At 43.8% G+C, this 15,386-nt stretch overlaps 1 protein-coding gene across 1 annotated transcript in view; it reads left to right on the top strand.

The window, feature by feature from the left end:
• Positions 1–15,386, top strand: part of bmp1a (bone morphogenetic protein 1a) — a 141,725-nt gene that overhangs the window by 37,052 nt on the left and 89,287 nt on the right. The window contains exons 3-6 of the mRNA XM_069915513.1: positions 4,419–4,502; positions 5,472–5,633; positions 9,055–9,172; positions 14,800–14,978. Of these exons, the coding sequence (XP_069771614.1) occupies positions 4,419–4,502; positions 5,472–5,633; positions 9,055–9,172; positions 14,800–14,978 (543 nt within the window). The remainder of the gene's footprint in view (positions 1–4,418; positions 4,503–5,471; positions 5,634–9,054; positions 9,173–14,799; positions 14,979–15,386) is intronic.

Raw genomic sequence — 15,386 nt, 5'->3', positions numbered from 1 at the left:
TGGGCATCTGGATGGCATTAACATCAACTTCACCAACTTCTGTTAAACCCACCCCCTTTCCCCCTGTCTCCTCTCCCTCCCTTTCTCCCTCTTCCCTTTTCCCTCTTTCTTTCTCCTTCCACAGTCAAAATCAATGCTCACCTTTCCGCTTATCATATCCACTTTACACTTTTTGGCTGTTGGTCTGACTCTTCCCCCTCCAATTCTTCAGTATTTTTACTTGTACTTGAGGAAGGGCTCAGGCCCGAAACCTCGTTTACCCACGAGACCTGCTGAGTTCCTCCAGCATTTCTCTGTGTTTTTGAATGCATATGTGCACCTCCAAGGCTGTGTCTGACTCGAGTTTCTCTGTACCCCCAAGGTTACTGGGATGACCAAGAAGTTATTTAGTTATTTTATAGAAATGCTTCCAATGTTTTATTATGACTTATTTCAGAAGATTTTTGTTTGGAAGCTAAAACATCTTTTCACAGTCTATAGTTTCTGTTTTGTGATCTAATTAGTGACTTGCTGTCCTTCCCACAAGCCCAACTTTCTCTGCCGCTCTGTGATCCAAGGCGACAAGTGACAATCAAAATAAGTGTTTGGTGGTTTAGCGCCACGCCTTTACAGCACCAGTGATCGGGACCGGGGTTCAGATCCCGCATTGTCTGAATGGAGTTTTTACGGGTTTTCCCTGGGGGGGGGGCTCCACTTTCCTCCCACCGTTCGAAACATACTGCAGGGGTGTAGGTAAATTGGGTGGCACAGACTTGTGGGGTGAAATGGTCTGTTACCATACTGGATGACTAAATTAAAAAATTAAAAACATGACACAGAAAATGTTGGAAACTCTCACCAGGTCAGGTAGCATCCGCAGAGGGAAAAGCAACATTATTGTTGCAGCTTCACGATCTGTCGTCAGATCTGGGAAAGAGGAAACTAGTTAGTTTAAAGCCATTGAGGAGGAACATGTGGGGCAAAGGGAATATCTCTGGAAGGGTGAGGCCAGAGCTGCCAAGGTAATGCCTTATTGAGGAAGTTACCTGGTTGATAATGAGGGGCGTCAGGAAGAGAGAACACGAACAGGGAACATAGAAGTTGTGAACTGCGGGTAATATCACGTTATTGGAGAGGGAAAATCTCAGCCAATGTCACAGATGAATGACCTACAGCAGAAAAAGCTATGACACAAGCAGAGAAAGTGGGTGGTTGAATGTAAGATTGCAGATGAATTGTTGTTCCAAGTTTCATAGGGCACCAAGCTCCTTGGAATTCCCTTAACTAGTGACCTATCGTGGACATACAGCATTTCTTCGCTTGTCAAGAGGGCGCAACAGTGACTGTACTTCCTGAGAAGACTGAACTGGCCATCATGATGGCAACCTTCCATAGAAACTCTATAGAGAGCATCCTGGCCGGCTGCATCACAGTGAGGTACGATTGCTGGAGAGAATTGGATTGGAGGCCAATTCACAAGACCATAAGAGTGGCAAAGAGGACCACTGGAGTCTCCCTCCCCCCCATTCACAGTTGACATGATCTTCCCAGGTCGTTGACTGAAGAGGGACCCCTTCCATCCTGCACATAGTATCTTTCAGCTGCTCCTGTCGAGAAAGAAGTCCAGGAGTATCAGAGCCAGCACCACCAGGCTGAGAAACAGTTTCTTCCCGCGGGCAGTGCGAATGCTGAATGACCAAAGGAACAGCTCACACTGACCACCCGATACTCTCATTTGTACAGAACATTATTTATAGATATGGTACTTGTCCTGAATATGTATTTTGTTGGTAGGTGTGTTATATCTGATGGTGTGTCTGTGTTTTTGCACTCACTGCGAACGCTGTTTTGTCGGGTTGTACTTGTACAATCGATGACAATAAACTTGACTTGATCTTCAGCTAATACATCAATGAAACACAAAGATGCTGCAGATGCTGTGATTGGAGTAAAAACACAACTCAGCAGCTCTTGCATCTTCCTGTACTCCTGTTCTGCTCTTTATACCTTGAGGAAGGGCTCAGGCCTGAAACGCCAGTTATATATCTTTACCTCCTATGGACGTTGTGAGACTTGCTGAGTTCTTCCAGCAATTCTGTGTTTTTAGTTCAGCTGATCTAGGGTCTTGTTAGAACAGCACAGGAGGTCATCGACAGAGAAGTCACAGAGAGAGTGAGATGGAAAATTATAATAGCAGGTTCAGTTTTGGTCTTGAGGACTAAACACAGGTGCTCCGTAAAATGATCACCTAACTCCACGTTTAGTTTCTCCGTTGTACCCTTAATCCCTTACATCTCACAAATACATGTATGTATGCAGGCATCTAAACACGCCAACATTTTATAAAACTACTCATAATACAGCATTATCTCAAATCTTTGCAGTTTTCTTCAAGCGCATTCTCCTGGGTCTTACATTGGGTGTTCTTGTCCATCAGTGGAGCTCAGCAAAATCTGTACTTGGAGAAACACCATTGTAGAAATGCTGGAGGAATACGGCTGGTTTATTCAGCACCTAGGATCTTTTGGACAAAAAAAAGATATGTCGCCGACATTTCGGGCCTGAGCCCTTCTTCAAGGGAAAATCTGAAAGGGCAGAAGCAGGATGTCTCAGAAAGTCTCAGAAACCAAACAATGGGGGAGGAATCCAGACCAACAAAAGGTGTTAATTGGATGTGATAAAGGACTAGGTGGAATGTATCATATCTGTGTGAAATGAAACGGGGAATGGAGAAACAACAAGACAGCATCATTGTGCAAACATTTATATAAACATTACAAAATAAATAAAAACATTATAAGAAAAAGTCAATGTAGGGCAGTGTCTGTGGTTTATTGTTCTTTCAAGAATCTGATGGCAGTGGGGAAGAAGCTGTCCTTGTGCCGCTGAGTGCTTGTCTTCAAGCTCCTGTAACTTTTCCCCAGTGATAGTAGAGTGAACAGGGCTTGGCCTGGGTGGTGGTGGTCTTTGAGGATAGAGGCTGCTTTCTTAAGACACTGTCTCTTATAGATGTCCTTGATAGAGTGAAGGCGGGCGCCCTTGATATCGCAGGCCGAGTTAACAACTCTCTGGTGGTTTTTCCTTGTCCTGAGCGTTGGTACTTCCATTCCATTCTGCTGCAACCAGCCAGAATGCTCTCCATGTAGACTTTTCTGTGGGTTTCTTACAAAGGAGGAAAAACCCAACACCCAACCCCAACCAACCAATTTTCCCTTGCAACCGCTGCAATCGTGTCTGCCTGTCCCGCATCGGACTGGTCAGCCACAAACGAGCCTGCAGCTGACGTGGACTTTTTACCCCCTCCATAAATCTTCGTCCGCGAAGCCAAGCCAAAGAAGAAGATAGCCACTGGTGAACCTTCCTCATGATTACATTAACGTGGAGGCTCCAGGACAGATTCTCAGAGATGTTGACACCAATGAATTTGAAGTTCTTGACCCCTCGATAAGGACTTGTTTATGTTCTCCTGACGTGCTCCTGAAGTCCACGATCATCTCCTTGGTTTTGCTGACATTGAGCGCAAGGTTGTTGTCGCTACATCATTCAACGAGCTGATCTATCTCCCTCCTGTACGCTTCCTCATTACCATCTGTGATTCTGCTGACAACCATGGTGTCATCGGCAAATTTGTAAATAGCGCTGGAATTGTGCCTGGCCGCACAGCCATGGGTGTATAGTGAGTAGATCAGTGGGCTAAGCACGCATCCTTGGGGTGCGTATGTTGATCGCCAGTATGGAGGAGGTGTTATTTGCAATTCATACCGACTGTGAGAAAGTCAAGGATCCAGTTGCTGAGGGTGTTTCAGAGGCCCAGGGTTTGGAGCTTTTTGACAAGCGTTGAGGAAATAAGGGTGATGGAGTTGAAGGCAGAGCTGTAGTCTATGAAGAGCAGCCATATGTTGTCTCGATGATCCAGAGCTGAGTGGAGAGCCAGTGATGTCGGCTGTGGAGCGATTGTGGCGATAGGTGGATTGCAGTGGGTCCAGGCCTTTACATAGGTACATGTTAATTTTGGCAATGACTAACCTCTCAAAACATTTGATCACAGTAGAGGTGAGCACTACTGGGTGATAATCGTTGAGGCAGCTTGCATTACTCTTCTTGGGCACCAGAATGATTGATGCCTGCCCTTTTGAAGCAGGTAGGGACCTTCGACTGCAGCAATGAGAGATTGAAAATGTCCATGAACACTCTGGTTATTTGGTTGGCACAGATTTTCAGTACACCATCAGCCTTGTGAGGGTTCACCCTCTTGAATGATTGGCCTTAGAGACAGATATTACAGGGTCCTCAGCCTTTGCGGGGATTTTCATTGGTACCATTGACTTCTCCTTCTCAAAGCGGGCATAGAAGGTGCTCAACTGTTTAATATCATTTCAATCCCCTCATAAATACTTAATCAATGAGGTATAACATACGCCATGTCTTCTTTTCCTCAGGTCATTTAGCTGGTCCACACTGGAATGGAACGAGCCTCCGAAAAAGCGGTCAAACTGGCTTGTCGGGCAGCAGTCTCCGGAGAGGTAAAATCCCTGTGCCACCTTAACCAAATCAGACCTTGGGAGAAGTGAATTCCTCTCAGTAGTTGGCTCGTCTTAGACCATAAGGTGTAGGGGCAGAAATAGGCCATTCAGCCCATTGAATGTGTGCCAACATTCTATCATGAGCTGATCCATTTCCCCACTCAGCCCCACTGCCTAGCCTTCTCTCCATAACCTTTGATGCCCTGGCTAATCATGAACCAATCAATACTTAAGGTGGTATGTGAGTGGAAGGATTGAAAACCACTGCGGGTAGAGGGACTGACAAGTTTGTTCTACCGTGAGCTAGCATTGACTTGATGGGGTGAACAGCTTCCTTCAGAGCTGTAACAATGTGATGATTCTGTTCCGTGCTTGAATTAGCTTTTTGTGGAATGTGACCACACTGATTGTCCGATCCACTACGTAATGTCCACTTCAAAATAAGTGTGTGTGTGGGTGTGTGTATGTGTGGGGGAGTGTGTGGGGTGTGTTATACATAAAAGCTCCATCTGCCGTATGGGATGAATGTTCAATAATATGCAATTATTTTCAGTTTTTAATGAACGACAAAATGTTTCTGATAAGAAGTAATGGGCTGAAAGGTTTGTCTCATTTCTCTTGGCTTGTCTAAAGATATTAAATAAAGAAATGGACAAATGAGACATTGACAGTGACCAAATGATGCAAATGCAGTGGAAACACTAAGCATCCTGTCTCATTCCACTCGTGGTAATGGGGAAGGGCAGGAGGAGGAGAGACTGAGGCCTGAATACTTTCCCCTCAGGATCGCTTTTCCTAGAAATCATGAGAAAGTTGCAGTTTGCAGTCAGCGCTCTTTGAGTTCCTCCCCTTCCCGATGCGACGTTGATAGGATCCGGGAAAGGGGAAGCCTCTTCCCCCCCACCCCCGACTCCAGCCTTCCCATTCCCTCTTTCCATTTGTGCTCTGACCCTTCTCCCTTGTGTGTAGGTAACCAAGGTCAGAAAGGCAAGAGGAAGGCTTTTCAGCGGAGGGGCAGAAAGTTCCGGAAGAACGATACTCGCAGTCGAGTGCGGCGAGCATCCACCTCCCGGGCTGAGCGAGTCTGGCCAGATGGGGTGATTCCTTATGTGATTGGTGGAAATTTCACTGGTGAGTAGGCCACTACTTCAACTCTGACCCAGTTGGTCAACTTGTCACAGCTTCTTGGGCCAAGTCCAAAGGTATTCTCGCAATTGTATCTGTTGAATTTGTGCTTTCTATACAAATAAATGTTGTTTTGTGAAATTATGCTGACAGGATAGAGGGCCGAGGGGTGACAGTGGAAATAAGAGACTGGATCATTCAACAAAGACTGGCAGACTGGACTATTTTCTCTGGGAGCGAGGGATGGGCCAAGAGCCCTTTGCCCTTGGGAGGATGCTGTGAATATAACCTGCTTGCTCTGGCATTCAACAAGATCATGGCAGATCTGCTTGTGGATTCAGCTCCACAAACCCACATGTTCCCCATTACTGTCAATCCACATATTTGCATAAATCTATCTACATTTTAAATCTAATGAAGCAGCTTTTACTTTTTCCTTAGGTAGAGAATTCCACAGATTCGCTACCCTGGGAGAAGCTCCTGCTCAACTCTGTCTTAAATCTACTCTTGTGAATGTTGGGCTATATCTCCTAGTTCTTGCCTCACCTGGCAGTGGGAACAACCTCCCAGCTCCTATAAGATAAGGCAAATCTGTCACTGAAGCTGTGATAGAGGCTGAAATTTGGGATAGTTCCAAATTGTTCCAGAATTCAATTTATATCTATCCAGTCAGAGCTGAGAATGGGGACCTCAATACCTCACGGAGTAGTGTAGGCGAGTTGTAAATTGTATTCTTAAGAAAGAGTCCAAAGTTAGGTTTAGAGGGTGTTCTGACCAAGTGAGATGAGTTCAACCAGAAAGAGTCCTGTATGAAAAATTAGCCTTCTCACATGGACCCGTACCTTACTTGGGCTGTAGTCAAGTCAAATTTATTGGTTATATGGTTATGGAAACAGCGTTTCTCCAGTCCTCGGAGCAAAACGTGCAGACACACAACCAGACATAACACACATACAGGCAAATAATACATAGGCAGGACAAGGATTCATCTATACAAATAAATGTTGTTTTGTGAATATGAGAGTCTTAGACGGTGAGTGTGAGCAGTTCCTTTGGTCGTTCAGCGTTCTCACTGCCCGTGAGAAGAAGCTGTTCCTCAACCTGGTGGAGCTGGCTCTGATCCTTCTGTATCTCTTTGCCTGGCAGGAGCAGCTGAAAGATGCTGTGTGTGGGGTGGAAGGAATTTGAGAGCCCTCATTTGAACTTTTGAACGGGCATCAGCCATCATTAATCTTATTTTGAAGCCTTCCTAAATGAAGAGGATACTGGCAGAATATTTTCATATTTTTAACCAACGATTTTTAAGATTAAATTAGATCCTTGCCCTTTAATTGCCCTGTTTGGTTTCTCACGTGAACCGGATAAACTTTTATCAGCATCTCAAGAGAAAGTTTTAGCTTTGAGCACATTGATAGCTAGACGAGCAGTTTTAATGAAATGGAGAAATGGATTCTCACCAACTCATGTACGGTGGCTACAGGATGTGATGTCATATCTAAGTTTAGAGAAAATTAGTATAGTATTAAAGATAAAAAGTTTCAGTTTGATGAGGTCTGGCCCATTTATAGAACAGCATCTCAACTGGCAGTGGGTGCTCCAAGGCTGATCCATCCATCTTCTGGAGGTCGCAACTTGATCCATCTCATGTAACCTTGATTAGAGGGAGGGGGTAGATTAGTATTAATTTTAGGGGTGTTTTCTTTTAGATAAATGGATTTATGGGGTTTAATTATGATTATCTTGGATGATGTCTCTTTTTAGATATTCTACCAAGGTATAATAAGGTTTGTTGGAATATTATTTAACTGATCTATATGCTTAATCATTTTAACAAACAATCACATTTAACTCTTACGGATGAAATTTAAAATTTGTCATATTGTACTTTAATTATATGCTATGTACATGCTATATGCTTCACTGTATTAATAACTTGTTTATGGATTATTATGTTAAACTCAAAAATATTTTAAAAAGAACGAAAGAGCATTATGGGATGAACGGTGTGTGCCTGGCCTTTTGGGCATTTCTTCTTTAGCTGCCAATTGCTCCCACCTACACGCCCATGTGAGCAAACGTTCTTCTAAAACAGCCATTCTCAACCATTTTTTTGGGTCTACCCCCCCCCCCCCCCACCCACCTTAGCACTCTGCTTCCAGTTTATGGGCCCCTTCCCTGTCAACCAGTCAAGTTTAGTTGTTTCTTTCCCTACTTCTCTCAAATATTTTATCATTTCAATCCATGGCTCCCCCTTTCTATGTTCTCCCCTAAGGCCCCCGTTGAGAACAGCTGTTCTCAAGGATTGCTATGTGGTGAACCCCTTTCCGATAACGTTGGACAGAAATTTTCTTCAGAAGGTTTGCTTTCTGGAAAAAGATTGAGGTTTATGATAGACAACTTCAAGCTGAACACAAAGATATTTTCAGATTTACTGTACCTCGTAGAAAGTTGGAGAAACATCAAATTAACTTTATTGAATTTAGCGTGTTTAGTCACGTAAGAATGCTGACACATTGCGTTAGTTTAGTGGTTCTCAACCTTTTTCTTTCCACTCACATCCCTCTTTAAACAATCCCTATGCCATCGGTGCTCTGTGATTAGTAAGGGATTGCTTAAGGTGGGATATGAGTGGGAAGGGAAGGTGGAGAATCACTGCTCTAGACCCAATTGTTATTGAAATATTTTGATTGAGAAAAATTGTCATTGGCCCATTGGAGTTCTGAAACGGTGCACATAACGTGTCAATGAGGTACGATTAAAACAGTGGTTTTCAAACTTTTTCTTTCCACCCACATCCCACCTTGAGCAATCCCTTACTAATCACTGATCACCGATGGCAGAGGGATTACTTAAAGTGGGATGTGAGTGGAAAGAAAAAGGTTGAGAACCACTGCTTTAGTTCAACTGACCTAAAAATGTTTTCCTGCTGATTTGCTTTTGTACCCAGCATCTGATGCCTCTCATGTCAGTGTCCAACAGTAGTCGGCCGGCATTGATGGATTCCAGTTGCTCTGATACCGCTTTTCCACGGTCGCAATGTCCTGGTGAAACCTGTCACCCTGTTCGTCACCGATTGCACCAGGGTCAGCAAGGAAGGAGTCCAAGTGCAAATGCATAAAATGAACTTTTAATGACATGCTGTACCATGTTTTAGCATGATTGAAGCATGTTAAAAATATGTAAAACCACAAAAATAGGTCATATCTAAAAAAAAACAGTATGTGATAGGAAAGTTTTCAGGTGATTTCCATGATCAGCAGGCCCATAAAATACACCCCAAAGTGTCCAGGATGAAAAATCTTCACTGTCCAGTGCAATTGGAATTGGATGCCTCACTCCACATTCTTATTCGATGAGCATCTGGAACTCCCTCAGCACCTGCGTTCTCTGTCTGAAAAGCCCGAGAATGATCTGTGGTCTTTTTCAGGGAGTCAGCGAGCCATTTTCAGACAAGCGATGAGACATTGGGAGAAGCATACCTGTGTCACATTCCTGGAGCGCACAGACGAGGACAGCTATATTGTTTTTACGTACAGACCCTGTGGGTAAGTCAGTGTGAGGAGGTGTCCTGAGGCATCAATACAAGTAACATGTCTCTCCAAGGAGGGGGCAGATGAAACTTCTTTCACTCAGCAAGTTATGACCTGGGAATGTTCTGCTTGAAAAGACGTTGGTGACATGTTCAGAAGCAAATTGAATAAGGACATAAAAAAATTGCAGGCTAATGGAGGAAATTGGATTCTTTAGATAACTTGCAGAGAGGCACAGCTCAGGGACAATAGCTTGTATAACCTCCACTGTACATTTTGTTATATACAGTAAAACCCCTGGTATCCAGAGTGTAGGCAACCAGCAAAAAAATCAGTATATTAGACGTTTGAAATCATAAGGCAGCAGACATGTTTTAGTTAGGTAGGGTAAGTCTCAAGCAACCAGAAAATGCACATCTACTAATCCCCGTAGGTACTGAAGAGCAGGGGTTTTACTGTATTTTATGTTGGACCATGGGTCATTTCTTCTCAACATATATTAACAAGATGATAAAAGCAGGTCTTAAATCATTTAAGTAGTATGAGCTAAAGTTTTTCTCGTTAATCAAAATTCTTTCTGTAGGTTTTCATACAGTGTTAACTGACTAAGGTAACCTAGGAATCCACCCAGCATTTTGTTGATAAAAGTGGGGGATCTTTATAGAATGATTTTCAGTGGGAATTAAATATTTCCTATTTTAGACACCAGTGTCTACAGAGCAGAGAAAATAACCCTTTGAAATATCTTGGGCAAGATACAACATGGATCAGGTCTCAAGCCCCCTCAGATCTTCTCCATCAACCATTATCTGGACAGATATAACAAGTTCATCACAATAGTGGCATTTTAAGAGGCTTCTAGATAGACTGATAGAAGTGAAAGGGATGGAGGGAATTGGGTGCAAGCAGAGAGTTTTAGTTTTATTTGGGCATCATGTTCAGCACGGACAAGTGGGCCAAAAGGCCTGTCTTGTGGTATATTCTGTGTTCGAACATGGATGTTTTTGATTTCATTCTGAGATCACGTTTTCCAGTCCCCACAATTGTTGAGGGTTGTCGTAGGTTACAAAAGGTTATAGACAGGATGCAGAATTGGGCAGAGAAGTGGCAGATGGAGTTCAATCCAGAAAAGTGTGAGATGATGCATTTTAGAAGGTCAAACCAGAAGGGTTAAAGGTCGGATGCTTAACAGTAGGGAAGGAACAGAGAGACTTTTGGGTTCAAATCCATACATCTCTCCAGGTCACAGTACAGGTTGATATGATAGTTAAAAAGGCCTATGGGAATCTGGGCTTCATTAGTCGGGGATTGAGTTTAGGAGTTGAGAGGTCAAATCTCTGGTGAGGCCCCACTTGGAATTGGAAGGATGTGGAAGCTGTGGAGATTTATCAGGATGTTGCCTGGAATGGAAAATAAGTCTTACGAGGCAAGGTTAGCAAAGCTGGGAGTTATCACTTTGGAGTGAAAAAGGAAGAGAGGTGACTAGATAGAGGTCTACAAGATTCTGAGAGGCATAGATAGGGTGGACGGCCAGCACCTGTTTCCCAGGGAGGGATCAGCAAACACCAGAAAATGTCTGTACAAAATGAAGGGAGAGAAGTTTAGGGGAGACATCAGGGGTATGATTTTTACAGAGAGTTATGGGTGCCAGGGTGGTGGTGGAGCCTTATACATCAGGAGTATTTAAGAGACTCTTAGGCAGATGGATGAAAGAAAAATAAAGGGTTATGAGATAGCGAGGGCTTAGCATTTTTTTAGGGTGGTCAGCCCAACATCAAGGGCTGAAGGGCCTGCACTGTGCTGAAATGTTCTAAGTAATATCATTGGATTCACTGTATCACTGAAAAGCAGTGCCTTGGACTAGGTTCATGGACAAAATGGAGGATGGCCACGTCGCACTTAATTGATAAAGGCCGGAGGTGGGCACAGCATCTTTTTTTTAATTGTTAGATTATTACAATCCAAGTGGTACACGCCCATGTTTGTTATATCTGAAAATCCTTCAAATCTTTATCCAATTCTATTTTGAAAGCAGTCATTAAATCTGCATCCACCACACTGGGAAGTTGCAGAGTTTACCTCCTGGCTATAAATAAACTGCAGTGGTGAGCCTGAGTCTCTGAAGCTGACCGAGTCGTCACTACATTGCATGAGCCATGCAGTCTCCCAGAGGTCCACGTCATGTGCTGCTGGCAACAAACCAGATGTGAAGCTGCTGGCATTCATCAGGTCACCTCAGAGCATGTTCTCCTTGCTGCCAAGTCCCTACTGGAGCTCTGGGGGGTGGTGGGGGCAAGGGGGGTGGTGGTGGTGGAGTGAGTGGTAAACTGTCCCCATTAATGCATTTACAGCCTCCACTGGCTATGAGTGCCAAGTGATGTTGTAGGTGCTTTCACAAGGTTATTTAATCATAAACAGAAGCTCGTTCCCTGAGGTTTCAGCCATCACATAAATACCTCAGGCAGGGAAATTAACAGTTTGCATAAGCAACAGATGTGGACTGTGGTGTAGATGTCAACAGCACTTCCTGGCTTGTCATTGCTCCCTGGGGCGATGGGCGAATGTGCTCCTGACATTGGAAAAATACCAGCGCCTTAATCACAAGATACAAGAGCAGAAGTAGGCCAATTGGCCCGTTGGGTCTGCTCTGCCATTTAATCATCAGCTGATCCTTATCACTCCCCAGCCTTCTCCCCGTAACCCTTGATGCCCTGACTTATCAAATACCTATCAATTTCTGTCTTAACTACACCCAACGGCCTCACTTCCACAGCCGCCCTTGGCAACAAGTTCCTCAAATTCATGACCCTCTGGCTAAAGAAATTTCTCCGCGTCTCTGTTTTAAACTGACGCCCTTTTATCCTGAAGTTGTGCCCTCTTGTCCAAGACTCCTCGACCATGAGAAACATCCTTGTCTCATCTACTCTGTCATTCGAACTGTCGCTACGAATTCCTTCCTCATCCTTCTGTACTCCAATGAGCCCCATCCAAGAGCCCGACAAACGTTCCTCATGTGCTAACTCTCTTATTCCTGTTACGATTCGAGTAAATCTTCTCTGAACCCTCTCATGAGTGGATGAATCCAGGAATGTCAGTCCTTGCAGCTGCTGATGTAAAGAGGTTTCTTGCCTCTTGTTTCAAGCTGCAATTTAAAGATATCACCTTGCACCGTATACCAATGTGTGAAATACGAATAGTACAGTGGCCACCCATTTCAATTCCCTCGCTGATGTGCCTGTCCATGGTCTCATGCACTGCCAGACTGAGACCACCCGGAAATTGGAGGAAGAACACCTCCTCTTCCATCTGGGCACCATCCAACCGGATGGAAATTGTTTTATAGTCAGGATAGTGCAAACTATTTTGCAACTGCGCCAGAAGACGCCCTTCTCACTGTGGTAACTGAGGTGCTTCCCTGTGGGGCATATGTATGGTGTGAGTGTGTGAACAGTTCCCTGAGATGGTGGAAGGCATCAGTAAGTAAAGGTCCCTTCTGTTACTTGAATCTTGCCTCTCTAAGTTATTTAAGAAGCCTCCCAAGTAACACAGACATAACAGCAATAACATCGACTTCACTTTCTGTTAGTCCCCCCTCATTCTATCCCCATGTCTTCTTTCCTCTAGCTCTCTCTCTCTGTCTCTCTCCCCTTTACCCTCTGTCTCCTTCCCCCCTGCTGTGACACCCCCTCCTCCCCTCAATTCTCCCCTTTCCTCCTCTCCACGTCTGTTGGTCCGAATCCCTCTCCCCACCCCCCCCTGCTTCTTTTAATTCAGGAGCTTGCCTGCTTTCTACTCATACCTTAGGGAAGGGCTCAGGCCCGAAACGTTGGTTCTGTATCTTTACCTCCTATGGACCTGCGAGACCAGCTGAGTTCGTCCAGCGTTTCTGCGTTTTCAGCCTGCTTCACTATTCGATAAAATCAAGGCTGATCGAACCATTATTCTCCATTTCACTTTTCTTCATCTTCCTCATAACCCTTAACTCCCTTATAATTTAAAAAAAGTAGATCTCCCTTATAATTTCTTTTTCAGTATTTTTATTGGTTTCGTCAAATAAATGTTTCATAGGTAAACAGACAATGAAATATAAACAAATCTTATATAGTAATAAAAAGGGTTTTGAAACCTATGTTACATTGAAAAGAAATTAAAAACTCTAATTATCGATCCCCTCCCTTCAGAGGCAACAGGGAGGTAAACAATGAGGGTCAAAAACCAGAAGCTAATTAATCTTGCAAATTTTCAAAGTAATTAAGAAAGGAACCCCATAAAGAAACAAAGTTAATATTAATTTCAGTAGTGGAACATCTAATTTTTTCCAAAATTAAACATGCCATCATATCGGACAGCCCATCCTGTAATAGCCTGAATACGCCAGGAGTTATCTGATGTCGGAAGCTAAGCAGGCTCAGGCCTGGTCAGTATTTGGAGGGGACACCGCCTAGGGATACTAAGTGCTGTAGGTTTCTGTGAGGGGCGCTGGACAAAGTTAAAGAATTTCATGTCTGTTACATTCTAAATGTAATATTATGTGACAGTAATGGAGCTTTTACCTTTACCCTTCTACTGATAAGGGAGGCGAGGGTGAAACAGTCAATATCAAACCTGTTGGCCCACTTATTCCAAAGAGAGGCAAGACAAGGATTTGGCGTCAAAGTAATAATAAGAACTAAATCTCCCTTATAATTTAACAAAAAATAGATCCTTCAATGTACGTAGCCTCCGCAGTTATGTGGATTTGAGGGTTAGTGCTTTACGGGGAGGTTAGACAACGTTGGCTGGGTTCTCTGAAGCGTCAAAGGTTGAGGGGAGACCTGCTAAAAGTTAACAAAGTTATGTTAAGACATATGAAGATGGAACAGACATTCAGAATCGTTTTCCCAGAGTACAAATGTCAAACGTGCATTTCAGGTGAGAGGAGAATATTTAAAGGGGTTGTGTGGGCCAGGATACTTGAAGGTGCTCAACTCTGTTCTGAAATGTTTCCAAGGAAACGGTATTGACAGGATAAAAGCGAAAATTGACAAAACATTTTCTGTCCTGAAGTAATTTGAGCTTCAAATAATGGTAGAGACTGGGCAAAATTGATCCAACAGCCTGCTAGATTCTCTCCTTATTGTAACTGCAGTCAGTTAATGGTTGGCGAAGTCAACTTGCATCAGATTTCTTGTCAGAGTACATACATGACATCGCGTACAACCCTGCGGTCGAGGCAGAATGACGACATAGTAGTACAAAAGAAAACATACACATGTAAACAAAATAAAGAAATGAAAACAAACTGCGATATAGAGAGAAAAAAATCAGTAAAGTGCACAAGTAAGAAACCTGGTTGAGTTTGTCGTGGAGGAGTCTGATGGTGGAGGGGGAGTAGCTGTTCCTGAACCTGGTGGTGCGAGTCTTGAGGCACCGATACCTCTTTCCTGATGGCAGCAACGAGAACAGAATGTGTGCTGGGTGATGAGGGTCTTTGATGATCACTGCTGCCCACTTTCAATCATCCACCTTTTCTCACTGTGGCTGTAAAAGTGGCTCAGAATGGAATAGTTTGGAGAATAAGGTGGGCTACGTTTGTTCTAAGTAAGAGACACCAATAAATACTCTTCCCTTCTAATGTGGCTATGATTTCCCTTCACGTCCAGCTGCTGCTCTTATGTGGGTCGACGAGGAGGAGGACCACAGGCCATCTCCATCGGAAAGAACTGTGATAAATTCGGGATTGTGGTCCATGAACTGGGCCACGTGATTGGATTCTGGCACGAACACACACGGCCTGACCGAGATGATCACGTGACCATCGTGAGGGAGAACATACAGCCAGGTACGGCCAACGGGTCTTTGTCAGACTTTCCCACTGTGATCCCGAGGTTGTATTTTTATGTTGATTAACCTCTTTGGTACTATCTTCCTTTGTTAATCTCTCAGACTATCTGACGCTAAGTTTTTAACAAAATGTTCAATCTTCTTATAACTGTGTGGAAAATATACAGAAACTGAATGATTCTAACCTCATGACACTTGAGTACGACAGTTTAAATTTAAAAAAAAAGTTTAGACATACAACACAGTAACAGCCCTTTCTGTCCACAAGCCCAATTAACTCAATCAATGTATGTTTTGAATGGTGGGAGGAAACCAGAGCACCTAGAGGACACAGCGAGAACGTGACAAGATAGCTCTGGATTTGAACCCTAGTCACTGGTGCTGTAATGGTGTTATGCTAACCGCT

Source organism: Narcine bancroftii, chromosome 2 (genome assembly GCF_036971445.1).
Source record: "Narcine bancroftii isolate sNarBan1 chromosome 2, sNarBan1.hap1, whole genome shotgun sequence".
NCBI classification, from domain to species: Eukaryota; Metazoa; Chordata; class Chondrichthyes; order Torpediniformes; family Narcinidae; genus Narcine; species Narcine bancroftii.
Note: the sequence above shows the minus strand (reverse complement) of the source record. Positions and strands in the feature narration are given on the sequence as shown.